This window comes from Lampetra fluviatilis, chromosome 19 (genome assembly GCF_964198595.1).
Source record: "Lampetra fluviatilis chromosome 19, kcLamFluv1.1, whole genome shotgun sequence".
In the NCBI taxonomy this organism is placed as follows: domain Eukaryota; kingdom Metazoa; phylum Chordata; class Hyperoartia; order Petromyzontiformes; family Petromyzontidae; genus Lampetra; species Lampetra fluviatilis.
Window position 1 is genome coordinate 8,708,866 of NC_136293.1, and position 14,439 is coordinate 8,723,304.

At 48.4% G+C, this 14,439-nt stretch overlaps 1 protein-coding gene across 2 annotated transcripts; it reads right to left on the reverse strand.

Annotated features, from left to right (window-relative positions):
- On the reverse strand, positions 1-12,666 carry RAB30 (RAB30, member RAS oncogene family). 2 transcript variants are annotated; one of them, XM_078864960.1, is made up of 6 exons: positions 12,571-12,666; positions 8,792-8,909; positions 8,407-8,509; positions 5,979-6,062; positions 3,857-4,040; positions 1-3,215 (listed from the first exon to the last, which is right to left on the reverse strand). In XM_078864960.1, the coding sequence occupies exons 3-6, from the start codon at positions 8,491-8,493 to the stop codon at positions 2,938-2,940; spliced, it is 633 nt and encodes a 210-aa protein (XP_078721086.1). In that variant the 5' UTR covers positions 8,494-8,509; positions 8,792-8,909; positions 12,571-12,666; the 3' UTR covers positions 1-2,937. The 2 variants fall into 2 exon arrangements, with proteins under 2 accessions (XP_078721086.1, XP_078721085.1); XM_078864959.1 differs by lacking the exon at positions 8,792-8,909.
- Between the last annotated feature and the right edge of the window lie 1,773 nt (positions 12,667-14,439).

Below are 14,439 nucleotides of genomic sequence, written 5' to 3' on the forward strand. Positions count from 1 at the left end.
ACATTTATTAGTACCAAATACATCGGTGCCCCCGTTGTGCCTGTGCGCGTGTGTGATGAGTGCAATAGCGGTCAATGATTACGCCAGCCTAGGTTCAATTCCAGGCTATGATGAACATCACACGAGGCAGCAATTGATATCTGATGTCAATCCCTAAGTCAACTCGGCCTAAACCGATTAACCTATATTGGCCGTGACGTCGCACACATTATCAGTGGGGAGACAAAGGTGGCCCTGACTTGCGTGTTGCGCGCCCCACCACCAATTCTAACATGCGTGCTGTGAGCTGCCCTTAATAGGTGCTCGCAAACGGCATCCTTGCACCAAGAATCCGGGATGTTGGTCTGTTTGTGTGTGAAACATACTGCAAGTTCAAGTTCAGTAGTTGACAACAAACATTGAGAACAAAACTGACAGTTACATCGACAAATGTTCACATTGGCAGCATCTCAAATCAAAGCATCTTCATTTAATCTCTTTTGTTGTCTTAACCGAAATGTTAACGCAGGCTAATCACGAACAAAACAAATGCATTTACGTCTAATAAAATATATTTACACCTGTTTTTAGAAAACAAAACACGCTATTCAGTTTCAAACTTGGTCAATAACTTAACTATATCCTGTTCGTTAAATTACCTACAGTATTCACATTTAATTATAACAATAATAAAAACACTTCTATTAATATCCCAGCTTTTATAAACAAAAGAGCAGTCAAAAATTTATGAGATGTTGACTACACATTTTTTTGTAAACCACACATTCTAGTCTATCGGCTCAGATCGGATAATTAAATTTTTCCAGTACCACTTTCGGCGATAAAACTTTAGTGAAACTACCGATTATGGCCGGTGTCATCTGCGAGTTGCAGAACGACAAGATATTGAGCGAATATCACACAACTCGCAACGGCTATCAAGACAAACCTCATCCATCCATTGCGGCTGAAACGGACGACAACCGCCAACAGCATTGCGACCGACGCTCCCTTCGCCATATAACTCGTTAGCACAGGCGTTTTGGCAATTCAGGTGGTACAAACTTCCTGGCCTATAAGACTACTCAATACACTTGTGCTATCCATTTCATTGAATAGGCACATTCACGTTTCACGTTACCACGCTGAGTACGCGCGTGCGGTACATCGGGTCCTGTGCGTATCTCTTTATTTCAGTGTTTCAATCCGAAAACATTTTGAGCAGCTCTATCGTGCGTGCGTGCGCGTGCACATTTTAGGTTCCCACGTTTGGCTGGTGACTAAACACATCTCACCTCGTACACCATCGCATGCCTTTTTCAGCGCGTTCCTCGAGCCCCAGAGACATCTCAACCTGTGGTCCTTTTGTTTTGTCATTCGAAGAAAATCGGCAAAAGTAAAAAATTTCCACACAAAGCGCTGCCTACCGACTTCCAGCCAACCTTCTCAGAATAAGTTTTGGCACTTTCGGAATTGGGATTCGTGTTTTTAATAATACAATAACTGGACGTCACTCGATAAACTTCACTGCTCTATTGGAACTCCAAAAACCTCATTCTGCCCTTCCGAGGGAGGGGTGAAGACTTTAAGGTTTAGACCGCGATGATGTCACCACGCGTCAACCTCCCGCTTTCTATAGGAAACACGACCAAAAAACACAAACACCTCACTTTCAGGACAAAAAGACGAAGATCCCTCCGTTAGCTTCCGACTGCCAAGACAAACTTTGCGCACTGCAGAGACAAAGGGGGCCTAAGAGTGGGTTGCTATCTGGCGAGCATCGCACGTTCGTCCGTCTTACCGGCTTTTATAGGCACTTGCCTCGGTAGCTAATGAAGCAAAGTGGAGGGTCTTTATCATTCTTGGGACAGGCACTCAAATACCAACACCCCACAAACACACCAATGTTGCAAATACATTTTCATTTTTTTGTGTAACCGTTCATTGTAAATCTCTTATCGCAAGCAAAATGTCCTTTCCGGGGAGAAGAGTTTACGCATAGGAGCTTGGCGGAGGGCGCCTCGGTGTTTTTGGCGCATCCCACGACGACTCCCGTCCTGTACGCGCGATGATGCCAAGGAGTGAGCGAACATCGTCCCGTTGTTTAGTTTTTCCGCCTGGGGTCTCGGGGAAGCGGTCGATGTGGTGGGAGGGTCATCGGTTGCAGATGTTTCCACGAGTAGGGCCACCCACCACCTTCAAACACCAACACCGTTGCCGCCACTGCCGCCACCACCACCACCGGCAGCAGCGGTTCAGAACTTCTGGCCATGATGTTCCAGCTGGCATCTGCATTCGACCTGGCTTCTTGTTCACTGAGAAGGCCAAACAGCAACGAACGTTTTGCCAAATGTGATCATTATGGAGCCGGCACAGACCTTGATGACGACGCTAATGCAGCGCAGTCCCGTTTGTTGGACACAGATGTCCAACATGAATTCTTAAATTACATACTTATCTTTTTATAAACGGGGTGGTTAAATGTTGGACAAATTGAATTTCATTTTTTTTTATCCATGTTTTAACAATTATGTATTACATACAATATCCCATGTCGCCCAAATATTGTATTATTTTTTTCTCTTACCCAGATCTCCTTGCGAAAGCTCTTAATTAAAGAACACAATTTATTTAAATAACACGACATCGTAAGGGTATTTTTTCTTTGCTGCGCTGCAATGTGGTTTATACTCCGACAATGGTGTGCAGTGGCGATGTACCCACAATTCCGTGCGAGCCTCGTTGCACAACCAGAAATGATGGTGGGGGGGTGGGGGGGGGGGTATGGGGGGTGGCCAAACGTCGCTGGCTCTAGGGGCCCCGCGCTAGTCCCTGCCCTACCCTCCACTGGACGCGAACCCAGCTCAGCGGCTCGCTCAACGAACCACGCGGGCTCAGCCTTTCCCCGTGACCATGAAGCCGGGAGCCGGGAGCAGTGCGGCTTCCGTCCCCCCCCCCTCAGAGGTTGCAGCAGGAGGTGAAGTAGCTGACGGGTTTCCCGTCGCCGGGGAGGCCTCCAGGACCGCACGAGTGGGAGCGCGGAGGGCCTGGGGCGTCGCCCAGGGCGGGCTGTCTCGCGTCCAGCGCCAGCCGTCGCGCCAGCTCCACGAAGAGGCGCTCGACGTTCTCCGCCTCCTTGGCCGACGTCTCGAGGTAGCGCAGGCCGTGCTGGCGGGCGAAGGCCTCGGCCTGCTCACGGGTCACTTGCCGCACGTCGGCAAGGTCCAGCTTGTTTCCTGCGTGTCAAGGACAGACGGACGGACGGGAAGTTGGCTTGGCAGACAGCGGTACGCTGTTTTTAGTTGCCCTCATCTGTAAGGTAACTTCCTGAGGGGCGGGGGGGGTCACCTCACGTGAGGTGACCTCACAGGAAGTAACGTCGTATCATTCTGCCACCATCACCAACGGTGAAAGCGGATTGCTGCAACAGACACATTTGGCAACAATCGCTCCGCGCCACCTCGTGTAAATCGCTACACACCGGGGTCCAAAGCAAAGACGTGAATGCAAGCATGCTCGGCAGCGGCGTAAGGATTAGTGAGCGGGCAGTGCTAACCTCAATAAGGCACTAGGGTGTCGCTAGATAGACCTAAAAATCATATTTCACAAGACAACTTAACGAGTATCATACCAAGCAAATTGATACGGCAAGGATCCTGAATGGCTCCTAAACCTGAAAGTGGAGGGTTTGTCTCTTGTCGCTAGGGGTAACCCAAAACAGCGCTAGATTTAGCGACGAAACCGCCAAGTTGTAAAACCGTCGCCACTGATGTTTGGCAATGGGAAACAACCATCGCGATAGGACAAACCCCCCACCCCTAACGCCACGTCGCGTCACGCAGCGTCACTTTTCGTCGCGTCACGTCGCCGCCCTCACCGACGAGCACGCGGGGCACGTGGGCGCTGGCGTGCTGCTCCATCTCGCGCAGCCACGCGGGAAGGCAGGCGAACGTCTCCTCGCTGCTCACGTCGTACGTGAGCACCAGCGCGTGTGCGCTGCGGTAGTAGCTCTGCGTGATGGAGCGGAACCGCTCCTGCCCGGCCGTATCCCAGATCTGCAGCTGTGTCGTGCGACGGGTGGGATGGGCGGTGGGGAAGAGGTTGTTGGGGGGCGGGTGGTTGAGATGGGAGAAGTCAAAAATTATTATATAGGTCCACCCGTTGAAAAAATTGGGGCAACCGGAATGCTAACTAAACGTTTATGAATGAGTCAAAATATGGATTGGGAAGCGAGTCATAAAGGACAATACGCCATGACCTATCCACTGCCTAGTGAAGGCCGAGACAGCCACCGCTACTCTAATACTCTATAACCCTACTACCACCACCACTCTTGTCTATTACTACTATATACCCCTACTACCCGCACTTCCAGTTAGCGCGGTTGGTTAGGTACGGTGTGAAAGAAGTTCAACATGCAAACACACACGTACGTAGGTACGTACACATACACACACCCCGCCCCGCGAACACCATCCCACATTGACCCAACGCGGTGAAGCACGGTCGAACAAGACCCCACACTGACACGGCGAGAGGAGGCCTCCGTCTGGCGGTGGATCGACCGCGGCTGATGATGACGACGACGAATTAAATTCCCACTGAAGTGCAAACCCTCAAGACAGGGTGTAAGCGCGAAAGTGGCGAAAGGCGTTGGTGGGATGAGATGGCCTACGGTAACCCACGATCGATTGCCCACCCGGCCTTTCCACAAGAAAAAAAATTCTCAACTTCAAACTGTGTGGCCACCAAAGACAAAGATGACCCCCCCCCCCCATAGCCTTAACAGACTGTTGGGGCAAGTGCTGTTAGCGAGTAGCATCTACGAATGCCGGCATGGCGCACGAAGGGGGTGTGCAGCTACCACCACCGCCGCCGCCACTGTCGGGAGATTTTCCTTTATAAGAAGGCGTGTGGGGAATTCAAAAGAGTAGGCGCGTACACGAGAAAAGCGAGACGTGAGAGAGATGAGGGCCTGGGTAAGGGAAACCGTAAGGCGCGTGGACAGGAGCCAACTGTTGCTGTGGACTGTGGGAGTGAACTTTTTCTTTTTTGTCGCGTTAAACAAAAAAAAAGTTTTACGGGAAAAAGCACCCCGGCCAACTGGGCAAACATAAACACGCATTCGCGAGCATGCACACGAGCACACGTGTTCACGAGCGCGTACATGAGCACGTGCACGAGCACACGTGTTCACGAGCACGCACGTAACACAAAAAGAACACCAGCTGCCATTCGCCACTAATTGGTATTTACGTCACTACGGCGTTTGGGCAAGGCTTGGTGCACTTTAAGGCTATCGCATGAAGTGTTGAAGGTAGGAGGTGACGGGACAGACCCAGGTGGACTGACTGACTGAGATGACTGGCAGATGCACCACCTGTGCTGCCCACTGTGGCAACACATGTACACATACAAAAACGCACGCATGTGCATATATATATACCTAGGCGTGGCCCAAGCCTGGTTCAGATCTTCATCACTGATGTTGGCCCGTCAGTGAGAATCGAACGTACACGCACTCGCACGTACGTGCACCCGTGTTTGCAAGGCGTCGTCTGTTGCCAGGGTTGTGACGATGGCATGATCGGTGATTGCCCGTCTGGCCGTGAACATTGCAGGGTCACACTGTCGGTAGGGGTAATGCGGCTGCTGTGGGTAGGCAGTTGCTAGAGTAAGGCCGCTGTGGCATGTGTAGACAGTTGCTAGGCTTTAGGATGTAGGCAGGGTGAAACTGTTGAGAAAATACTCATTTTAGCATTGGATAGATTGCTGAGCTTTAGGCTGTTTGGAAAGATTAGGATATGCTGGGATTTATAGACTTGGAATGAGCATGCTGTTGGTATGAGTTGGCTGTTGGTATATAAAGGCTGTTGGCATGTATAGGCTGTTGCATGTGTAGGCTGTTGGCATGGGTAGGCTGTTGGCATTGAAAGGCTGTAGGTACGTGTACGCTGATGTTGGCTGTTGTGGAAGTTGGTGTAGTTGATGCTGGGCACCTTGATCTTGGTTCCGTCCACCTCCACGGTCTTGATCATGAAGTCCACACCGATGGTGGCTCCCTGACCGGGCGGGAAGAGCCCCTACGCACAACCACCCCACACAACCACAACCGCACACGCGCACACAACCACACAGCCCTTTGTCAGTTCACTGCTGGGTGAGGTTTCTCCCCACGCCGCGTGGGTTGTCTGGGTAATTTGACCGCAATTTATTACGCTGGTCAATGCAGGTCGGTGAAGTGGGGGAGCACTAGCTTGTGAACATACAAGTACAGTACAACGTCGAGATTGTTCTGCATTGCCCTCTACTGTCCAGCACGCAGTCCCCCGCAAGCTCATCACACCTGGGCTCAATGCCGATTGGATTCCGAGACCCGTCGATACCCGTCGAGACCGGGCGCATCGCGGGAGATTTGTCCGAAGGGAAAATTGTTTAAATGTGTAAATGACAAGAAGAAGAAGGGGCAAAAACACCAGTCACAATTAAATCTTAATTAATAAAACGTGGCCCTCCAACCGAAAATTTATTCTCCAAAGATGTTTGTAAAAACTCAGCGTAATCAAACCATTAAAAAAAAAATCTATGAAACTGATTTCCACTTTGCATGACCGAGAGAAGTGCTGACAATGAGACTAGGACGACCGGAGCGGAATTTTCCATTCCTCTCATTGTCTGTGCAAAAGAGTGTGCCGTTGTCATAAAAACCGTCATGAAGTCATGACCCAACCCCACGACATCATTGTCATATCAGGACATCCACGTATTAAATGACGCACACTGCAACACAGCGGCTTTCAGGCACTGTATCCATCTAAATTGCTGCTACTGTTGGATCGCCGCATCTGTATTTTGGAATGAACTGGTGATTACACGAAACGTTGAATCAATTCCATCTTTTCGTGGCTCAAAAGTGTTGCTTCGAGAACATTACTGCCACAGGTGCGAATACAATCCCCGATGATCCAACTGTTCCATCGAATTATTGAATATGAATTCAATGACTTCTCGAGTCACATGCACATTTTTATTGAAATGGTCTACGCATCATGGGAACCTCATTTGCCAGTAAAAATATGATAATTGTTTTTTTTACCCTTCTATCTGGCAACAAAACTGCGCCTTTTGGCGTCATCTGGTCCAACCCATGTGAGACTAGGCTCGAAGGAAAGCTGTCTCGGGTGTGGGCCAATCAACTTCAAGGACAGTGCACATTATCAGAGTTATGTATTTTGTTTGTATTATGACTGCAGGTATTGCAGTCTATGCAAACATGACTCCTTGTAAAAAGGTGTCAGTTTTGTTGCCAGATAGAAGGGTAAAAAACCAATTATCATGGTCTACGCATCTTTCGTTGCAGATTGTCAAAGTTGCTGCGTTTGACGGCCTTCTTCCTGGATTTTGTCATTTTATTTATTGAAAAGATTTAAATTTATTTCACATACGCGACGTATAGCACATTGCAACAGTAAACATGCATCGTCACGGCGTTACAGGTCGTGCTGGAACCTTATTTACAGAGCTCAATTGCTGGAATCTCACAGGATTGGCTGAGCTTTTCTTAAAATAGCCACACAAAGGGCGGAGAAAAGAGATGGGTGAGAGGGCAGAACGTTTTGTCTATTTTTAAAATGTTTATTGGCCAGTCGTATATTCTTACTCGGCACTTTTGATGGAACCTATCACATATTGTAATCCCATGCAACGTGCCACCATTGCAGCCTTTCAGAATTAGATTATTTATTCATACAGGAGGAATCCCATGAGCTGTAAAGGTCTTTGTCACAGATGTTCAGGAGGGACAGGTAAGAACGTTACAACAACCAACAATATAAAAACACGACAGTCGTGCAAAGTAGAAGAAAGGTGGTGAACAAATCACCCAACAAAACACAAGTAAAACTAAACCATCCCCATCCTACCAAGCAAAAGCCCACTGAGGTATTAACTTATTTTTAAATCCTTTATATTAAGTTCGCTTGCTTGCTTGCTTAGGACCGTGCAAATCTTTCGGTCGTTTTTTAACCCACTTCCCGTGATCCAACCGAGCTGACATTTTGCACACAGACTCGTTGTGTGTGACAATGAATTTTCGTGAAAAAAATTTTCCAAAATTTTACACTGTTTAGGGAAATTTTTTTAAATATTTATTTACCAATTGGTTAATGCTGGCACACAATCATCTGACCCATAGGTGGCAGCCATCTCAAGCCAGAGGACGAGAGGACTCTAGCCGCCCCGATGCCACGCATATAAAGGATTTATAGTGAAAAACTTTGTTTTTACGGGTTAATTTTTTCATAAGTGACCTGGCCATCACAAATGAGAGCTCAACAAATTGGCCTTTCAAGGGTACGTTGCCCTTGGGTTGAGTTGGGCTTAGGGTCAGAGGTCACGGGTAAGAGTGGGGGGGGGTGTTGCTCAAACCTGCGTGAACCTCCGCACGAGGCAGGTCTTGCCGACCCCCGCGTTACCGATGAGAACGATCTTGAAGAGTAGGTCACAGTCTTCCATCCTCCTGGGTCATCCCCTGTCAATGGACACAAACATAGACACACCACCACCCCCCGCCCGTGCAGACTCTATCAAACTGTCGGGTGCACGTGCTGTTAAGCGAGAACCGATTTAAGAGTTCTATTCTCTCGGGCAATTCGATGTAAATGGACACAAACCCGGAAAAAGCTCCTCCGCATAGCCCGAATCAACACCGCTGGGGCACCTGCTGTTAGCAAGCATTGACTAAAGGCCGACACAGTACAGCACACGAAATGTTTATGCAATGCACTGGGTATTATTTTATGGCTGAGTCTACCTTGGGGAAGCCCAGGATCAGTTCAGAAATTGACCACTACCATGGGCCAGGGTTGGGAAGCGAGGGTCACCTGGTTCGGTGCACACTGCGCCACCGCACACATACATACACATGGACACTGGCACATACACGCATACACAATCAAAAGACAATAATCCCCTGTGTAGCCTTAACAGACTGTTGCGCCAAGTGCTGTTAGCGAGCATCTATGAAGGCCGGCACGGCACACGAGGGGGTTGGTGGCCAACACCACGCCCGACCGCCTTTGTCTCCCCGGTGGTGATGCTTACACACAGAACCGGGTACTCATTTGAGGCCGAGTCGACCTAGGAGAGCCCCACGACTGACTGGTTCAGGTAATCGTCACTGGCAGCTCAACGAGCACACTCACACGCGCGCATGCGTTATCTCTTCGGCGCGAGGTGATGTCACTGCACGCAATGTGCTCGCTGTGCGGTGATGTATGCGAGCAACTCCGTGACCTTTATTTAGGGGACTGAGTTAACCTGCGGCCGGTCGTTACCGTGTCGTATCGCTCTATGACACAAACAGCGATGTCCTTCGTTAACCAACAGCCTCGCAGAGTCTCAAGATTCCTACAGCCGGAGGGTTCTGCTACATTGGTGATGGTTGGCTAATTCCATGGTTAAGGCGTTTGTGTGGCTTCGTGTGCCAGCAAACCGGAGAACACGGAGAAAACACAGCAGTCGTTCGAGGTTGGTGACGACACTTAAAAGCTCCACACGGATAGATTGATGAATCAATGTCTGTTCTGCCATCTCCTGTCCACCTCACCGCACAATTCTACAATACATATTCTTATGTTTTTTCGGTAAAGTCACGTAGGTAAAAAATTTAAATTAATAAAAGTAAAATAAAAAATAAAATAAAAATCAGCTATCGTGCTGTGACGGTTCCACCTGAAGACGGAGGCTTGTGTTGCCTCCGAAACGTCGTGATTTTATTTTACTTTTATTAATTTTAATTTTTTTACCTACGTGGCTTTACCGAAAAAACCTAAGAATATGAATCCTTGCAGTCACGACAGCTTCAAATCTAGAATCTACAATACATGTTGTTCCCAAGCAGTCTGCCATTCGAGTACTAGCCAGGATCAAACCTGCTTAGCCTCGAATACCTGACGAAATCGGGCGTATTCGGGGCTCATTTGGTCGTGAAAATGTTTCAGTTGAGGGGTGATGGGGGGGAAGAGGGGGAAAAAGGGGGAGGGGGTTTGACTCTCAGCACATCATCATCCGTCCAGGACCACTAAAATTAGTACCACTTTGTGGGAAGCTAACCGTGGATCGAGAGAGGTTGTTATCTGCAATGCGATTGTGAAATGTTCATCACCGGCTCACAGCAGTAAATGAGAATAGCACTTTGCCCCAACGCTCGTTCTAAACGGCGAGACACACATTTCTGTACTCGGATTATTAAATGAACTAATTACAGTGTTCTCAACGCTCCTTTATGATGCGATTGGGGGAGTAGGTGTGAAGTTTGGTAAACGTTCGCGTGATATTTTAGTAGCTTGCTGCAAAACGAACATGCGGTTGTTTTTTTATTCATCGTCTCTCTCTCGGTCTCTGCGTCTCCGTGCGAAATGAGTCGAATTGCCGAGGATTCTTGAGGATTTGAGCACGGGGAGAGCGAGGAGCGAACCAAGCAAGCTGCGTGGAATCTCCGCTGTGGATGTCCTATGACGTCACCCTATACACAGGGAGTCCTCCACAGAGAGAGACACACGAAGACTTGGGAGACATCATTCCCTGTCAACCCACACGGTTTACCCACCCGTATTCTTGTACAGGGACATTGAGTTTTCAGGTCCATACAGCCGTTTCAGTACGGCAACAACAAAAAAACAGTGTCCCTATGGTTTTGTATATCCACAGGGGCAGTGCCTATTTGTTTGTGTTTCTCCCTTGCGATGGGACTTTGTAGGATAAACGTTGACATTTACAAGGGCACGGGGGTGACCAATACGGTCTGAATTGGTCTGTAATAAGATAATGGGTTGACTGGTATGAGACACGGAGACGATGGCGAAGAGCAGACATAGAGACAGACAAGAACGCAGAATTGGTGAGACAATGAGACGCCATAGACAACAACAACGACACAAAAGGTAAAGCAGAAATTGTCAAGACGAACACACGGAGACACAGAGGCAGACGTGGGCACAGAAGATATGCAGATAGAGACACAGAAACAGAGTTATGCAAAACCACAGAGACATGTAGGGAGAGAGAGAATAAGGGACAAACAAACAATGAGAAACAGACGCAAATACACGGAGGCAGACTTAGCTAAAAACAGAGACATGGGAGATCCAGACCCACCGAGAGATAAAAATAGACACCGAGACAAAGAAAGTGAGATGCAGATGACAACATTACTGACACGAAGCCGTGGATAGCGAACACAAATTAGAGACGCATGCAGATGCAGAGACACGGTGAACTTAAACAGAGATGTTCATCGAGACCCAGAGGCATGGAGAAGTGAGACAGAGAAGGGAAGACAGACACACACACACAGCCAGTGAGAGTGTGCACACACATTCACACAAAGGCAAAGATCCCCCGTGTAGCCTTAACAGGCTGCTGGGGCAAGTGCTGTTAGCGAGCACCTATGAAGACCGGAACGGCACATGGGGGGGGGGGGGGCAACACCACGCCCGGACGCGTTTGTCTCCCCAGTGGCGATGTTTACACACCGCACCAGGTACTCATTTGAGGCTGAGTCGACCTAGGGGAGGCCCGGGACCTGTTCAGATAATCGTCACTGATGTTGGCCGTGAGCACTTGCACACACTCACACACACTCACTCACATTCACACACACACACTCACTCGTATACTTGTGAACAGCAGCCGCCATCCGCCACTAAGTGACGGGTGATGTCACCACAGCGCTTGTGCCAGGCTAGGTGCACTTTGAAGTCGTCACGCGAAATGTGTTACATACACACACACATTACAAGTACCGTATAATTCACATTCATACTTTCATAATACACCAATACATATAAACTGGCACATACATTAAACACACGCGCAGAGACGCATATGCAAATACACTTACCAGGCACCCACATATACACACAATGGCACAAACACACACGCACCGATACGAAAACTCCCATAAATATGCACACACAAGCATACACACACGCGCACGCACATACATACATGCGCGCACACATATACACACCCATTACATACATATACACAATCATACACATCATTACCTATACCGTTCGTACAAACACACAAACACACACCCATACATAGGTACATGCCCCATACATACATGCACTGACTCATACATAAAGAGGCACACACATACACCCATACATACACACCCATACAAAGACAAACGCATTCACACCCATACACGCACACCCAACACACATACACAAGCGCACAAAAACCCCATACACACACACCCCATACACACACACCCCATACACACACACCCCATACACACACACCCCATACACACACACCGAACATACACATACATACACACCCACACAAACCCCACACACACCCACCCCACACACACCCCATAGACCGACACTTACTGAACCACATTCGAGCATTTAAAAAAACACCGTGACAAGTGAAAGCAAACAACGTGTTCTTCACCGACCCTTCTTCCCATGCAATTGCACGTGAAAGAAAAAAAAACACAACTTGCAAACATTTTACACAACGGACAATGACACAATCAACGCGCACATTGGACACACACACACACAATTATCTTACCTCCCCCCGTCTTGTAAGCACCCGCCAACTCCGTTACAACATCACAGATGGGAGAACACGAGGTGACGTAATGCTCTAGCGTGGCCACGCCCCCACTTCCGGGGGTGGGGCCGGAAACAATGCCGGGGGGTGGGGGCTATTGCCCCCCGGGGGGTGGGGTGGGTAGGCAGACGGGGCTGGCCAATAGGAAGCAGGCGGCAGCCCGATTGTAAATCCTAATTCGCTTAAGCAACGGGGGGCATTGTTTGACCCACGTGGATGGTTGATTGAATATGGCAGCGCGCTTAGGAGCGAGCCCATTGTGCGAAATTAGCATTGGTTATAACCATAATTATTACTTAAACACGGGGCGCTGCTTCCCGATAGCAGAGCTGTCAAACCCACACGGTTTATCCGTATTCGTGTACAGGGAAATTGAGTTTTCAGGTCCATAAGGCGTACAACCGTTTCAATACGTGAAAAACATGTTTTTGAGATTTATAAGGCCACGGGGTGACCAATATGGTCTGAATTGGTCTAAATAAGTAGGCACTGAGAAGGGGTTGACAAGCATGCGACAGTGTGCATGTTCTCGGTTCCCGTGGTGGCGTTTATTTGTTTCTCTCCGGGTCCTCCGGTTTACCCCTCGACATCTATAAACGTGCATTTAGATGATTTTGCTGCATAAAATTACACAAGCCACTTCTCTTTGAGCTGTCATTTGTGGCCAGGTCGCTTCTGAAAAAGCTCATAGCTCGTTACCTGGTAAGTAAAAAAACGTGTTTAGTTTAATTGGTTTGTTTTTAAGTGATTTGCCTACCTTTCATACACTCTGCACCTCTGTCGTGTTTGTATTGCTGTACCGTTATGACGTGCTCCTCCTGGACATGTGGAACGAGCTTTAGAACTTATCAGATTCCTCCAGCATATTCTGATTTGCAAATGTGATTTGTAACGAATCCTTACCGCTGTATTTGTAGTTCAATGTTAAAGGTGACATTTTATTGTTGGACTTGTTTTCTTGGTGTGGTGAGGGACAGTTTTTTTGGTTTTTGCTGCCTTACCTTAAGTTTGATGAATCGGACTTATATCGTTTTTGTATCGTTTGCTGTGTTCACGTTCCGACCCGCTGAAATTGGACGTGTGAAAAAGAGCTTCATAGCTCATCCGATTCCTCCAATCTAAATAAATATTCTTTATAGCTATTTCTCGCTTACCGCACTCGCCCCAACAATGAGGCTCTGCAGGGGATCTTTGACTTTGTGTTGCATGAATCCCACTATGCATTGGTGACTACGTATGTATGCAAGATGTTATCTCCCTCGCCTGATATGCAGGAGGTCGTGGATTCCATCCCGACCCTGCTCCCTGTACATTTTGAGTTTACATGTTCCCACCGTGGTCGCGTGGATTTTTCTCTCGGTTCCTCCGGTGTTTCCCTCCCCATTTATAATCAACATGCGTTCAAAGTATCTGGCTGCTGTAAATTTCCACGAGCATTTGTGGCCGGGTCCCTTCTGAAAAACAGCTCCATCGCTCAGTGGGCCTGACCTGGTGAAATAAAAATCGTAAATAGCTTCCCAGACCGGACGAGGGCGGGCGCGCTCCGGATGGTTTGGTCACATGTGCAGAGTCGGTCTCTGCGTGCACATTTCATAACAAGCAGCAGCTTTTCTCCCTCCTTGGACCCCTCCACTCGAATAAACTCCCTTGTACATTAAGGAGTGCCCCTAAACCTCCTTCCGTTTCTCTTAATGCTCACCTCTTCTCGATTGCCCATTCTCTTCCCTCTTCCGACTATTTTATGATCCCAGAGTACGCTCTTGTCATTGTCACTCATTCCACAATTCTCTTCCGTCCCATGCCAACTAAATAATTCTTGTTAGCGTT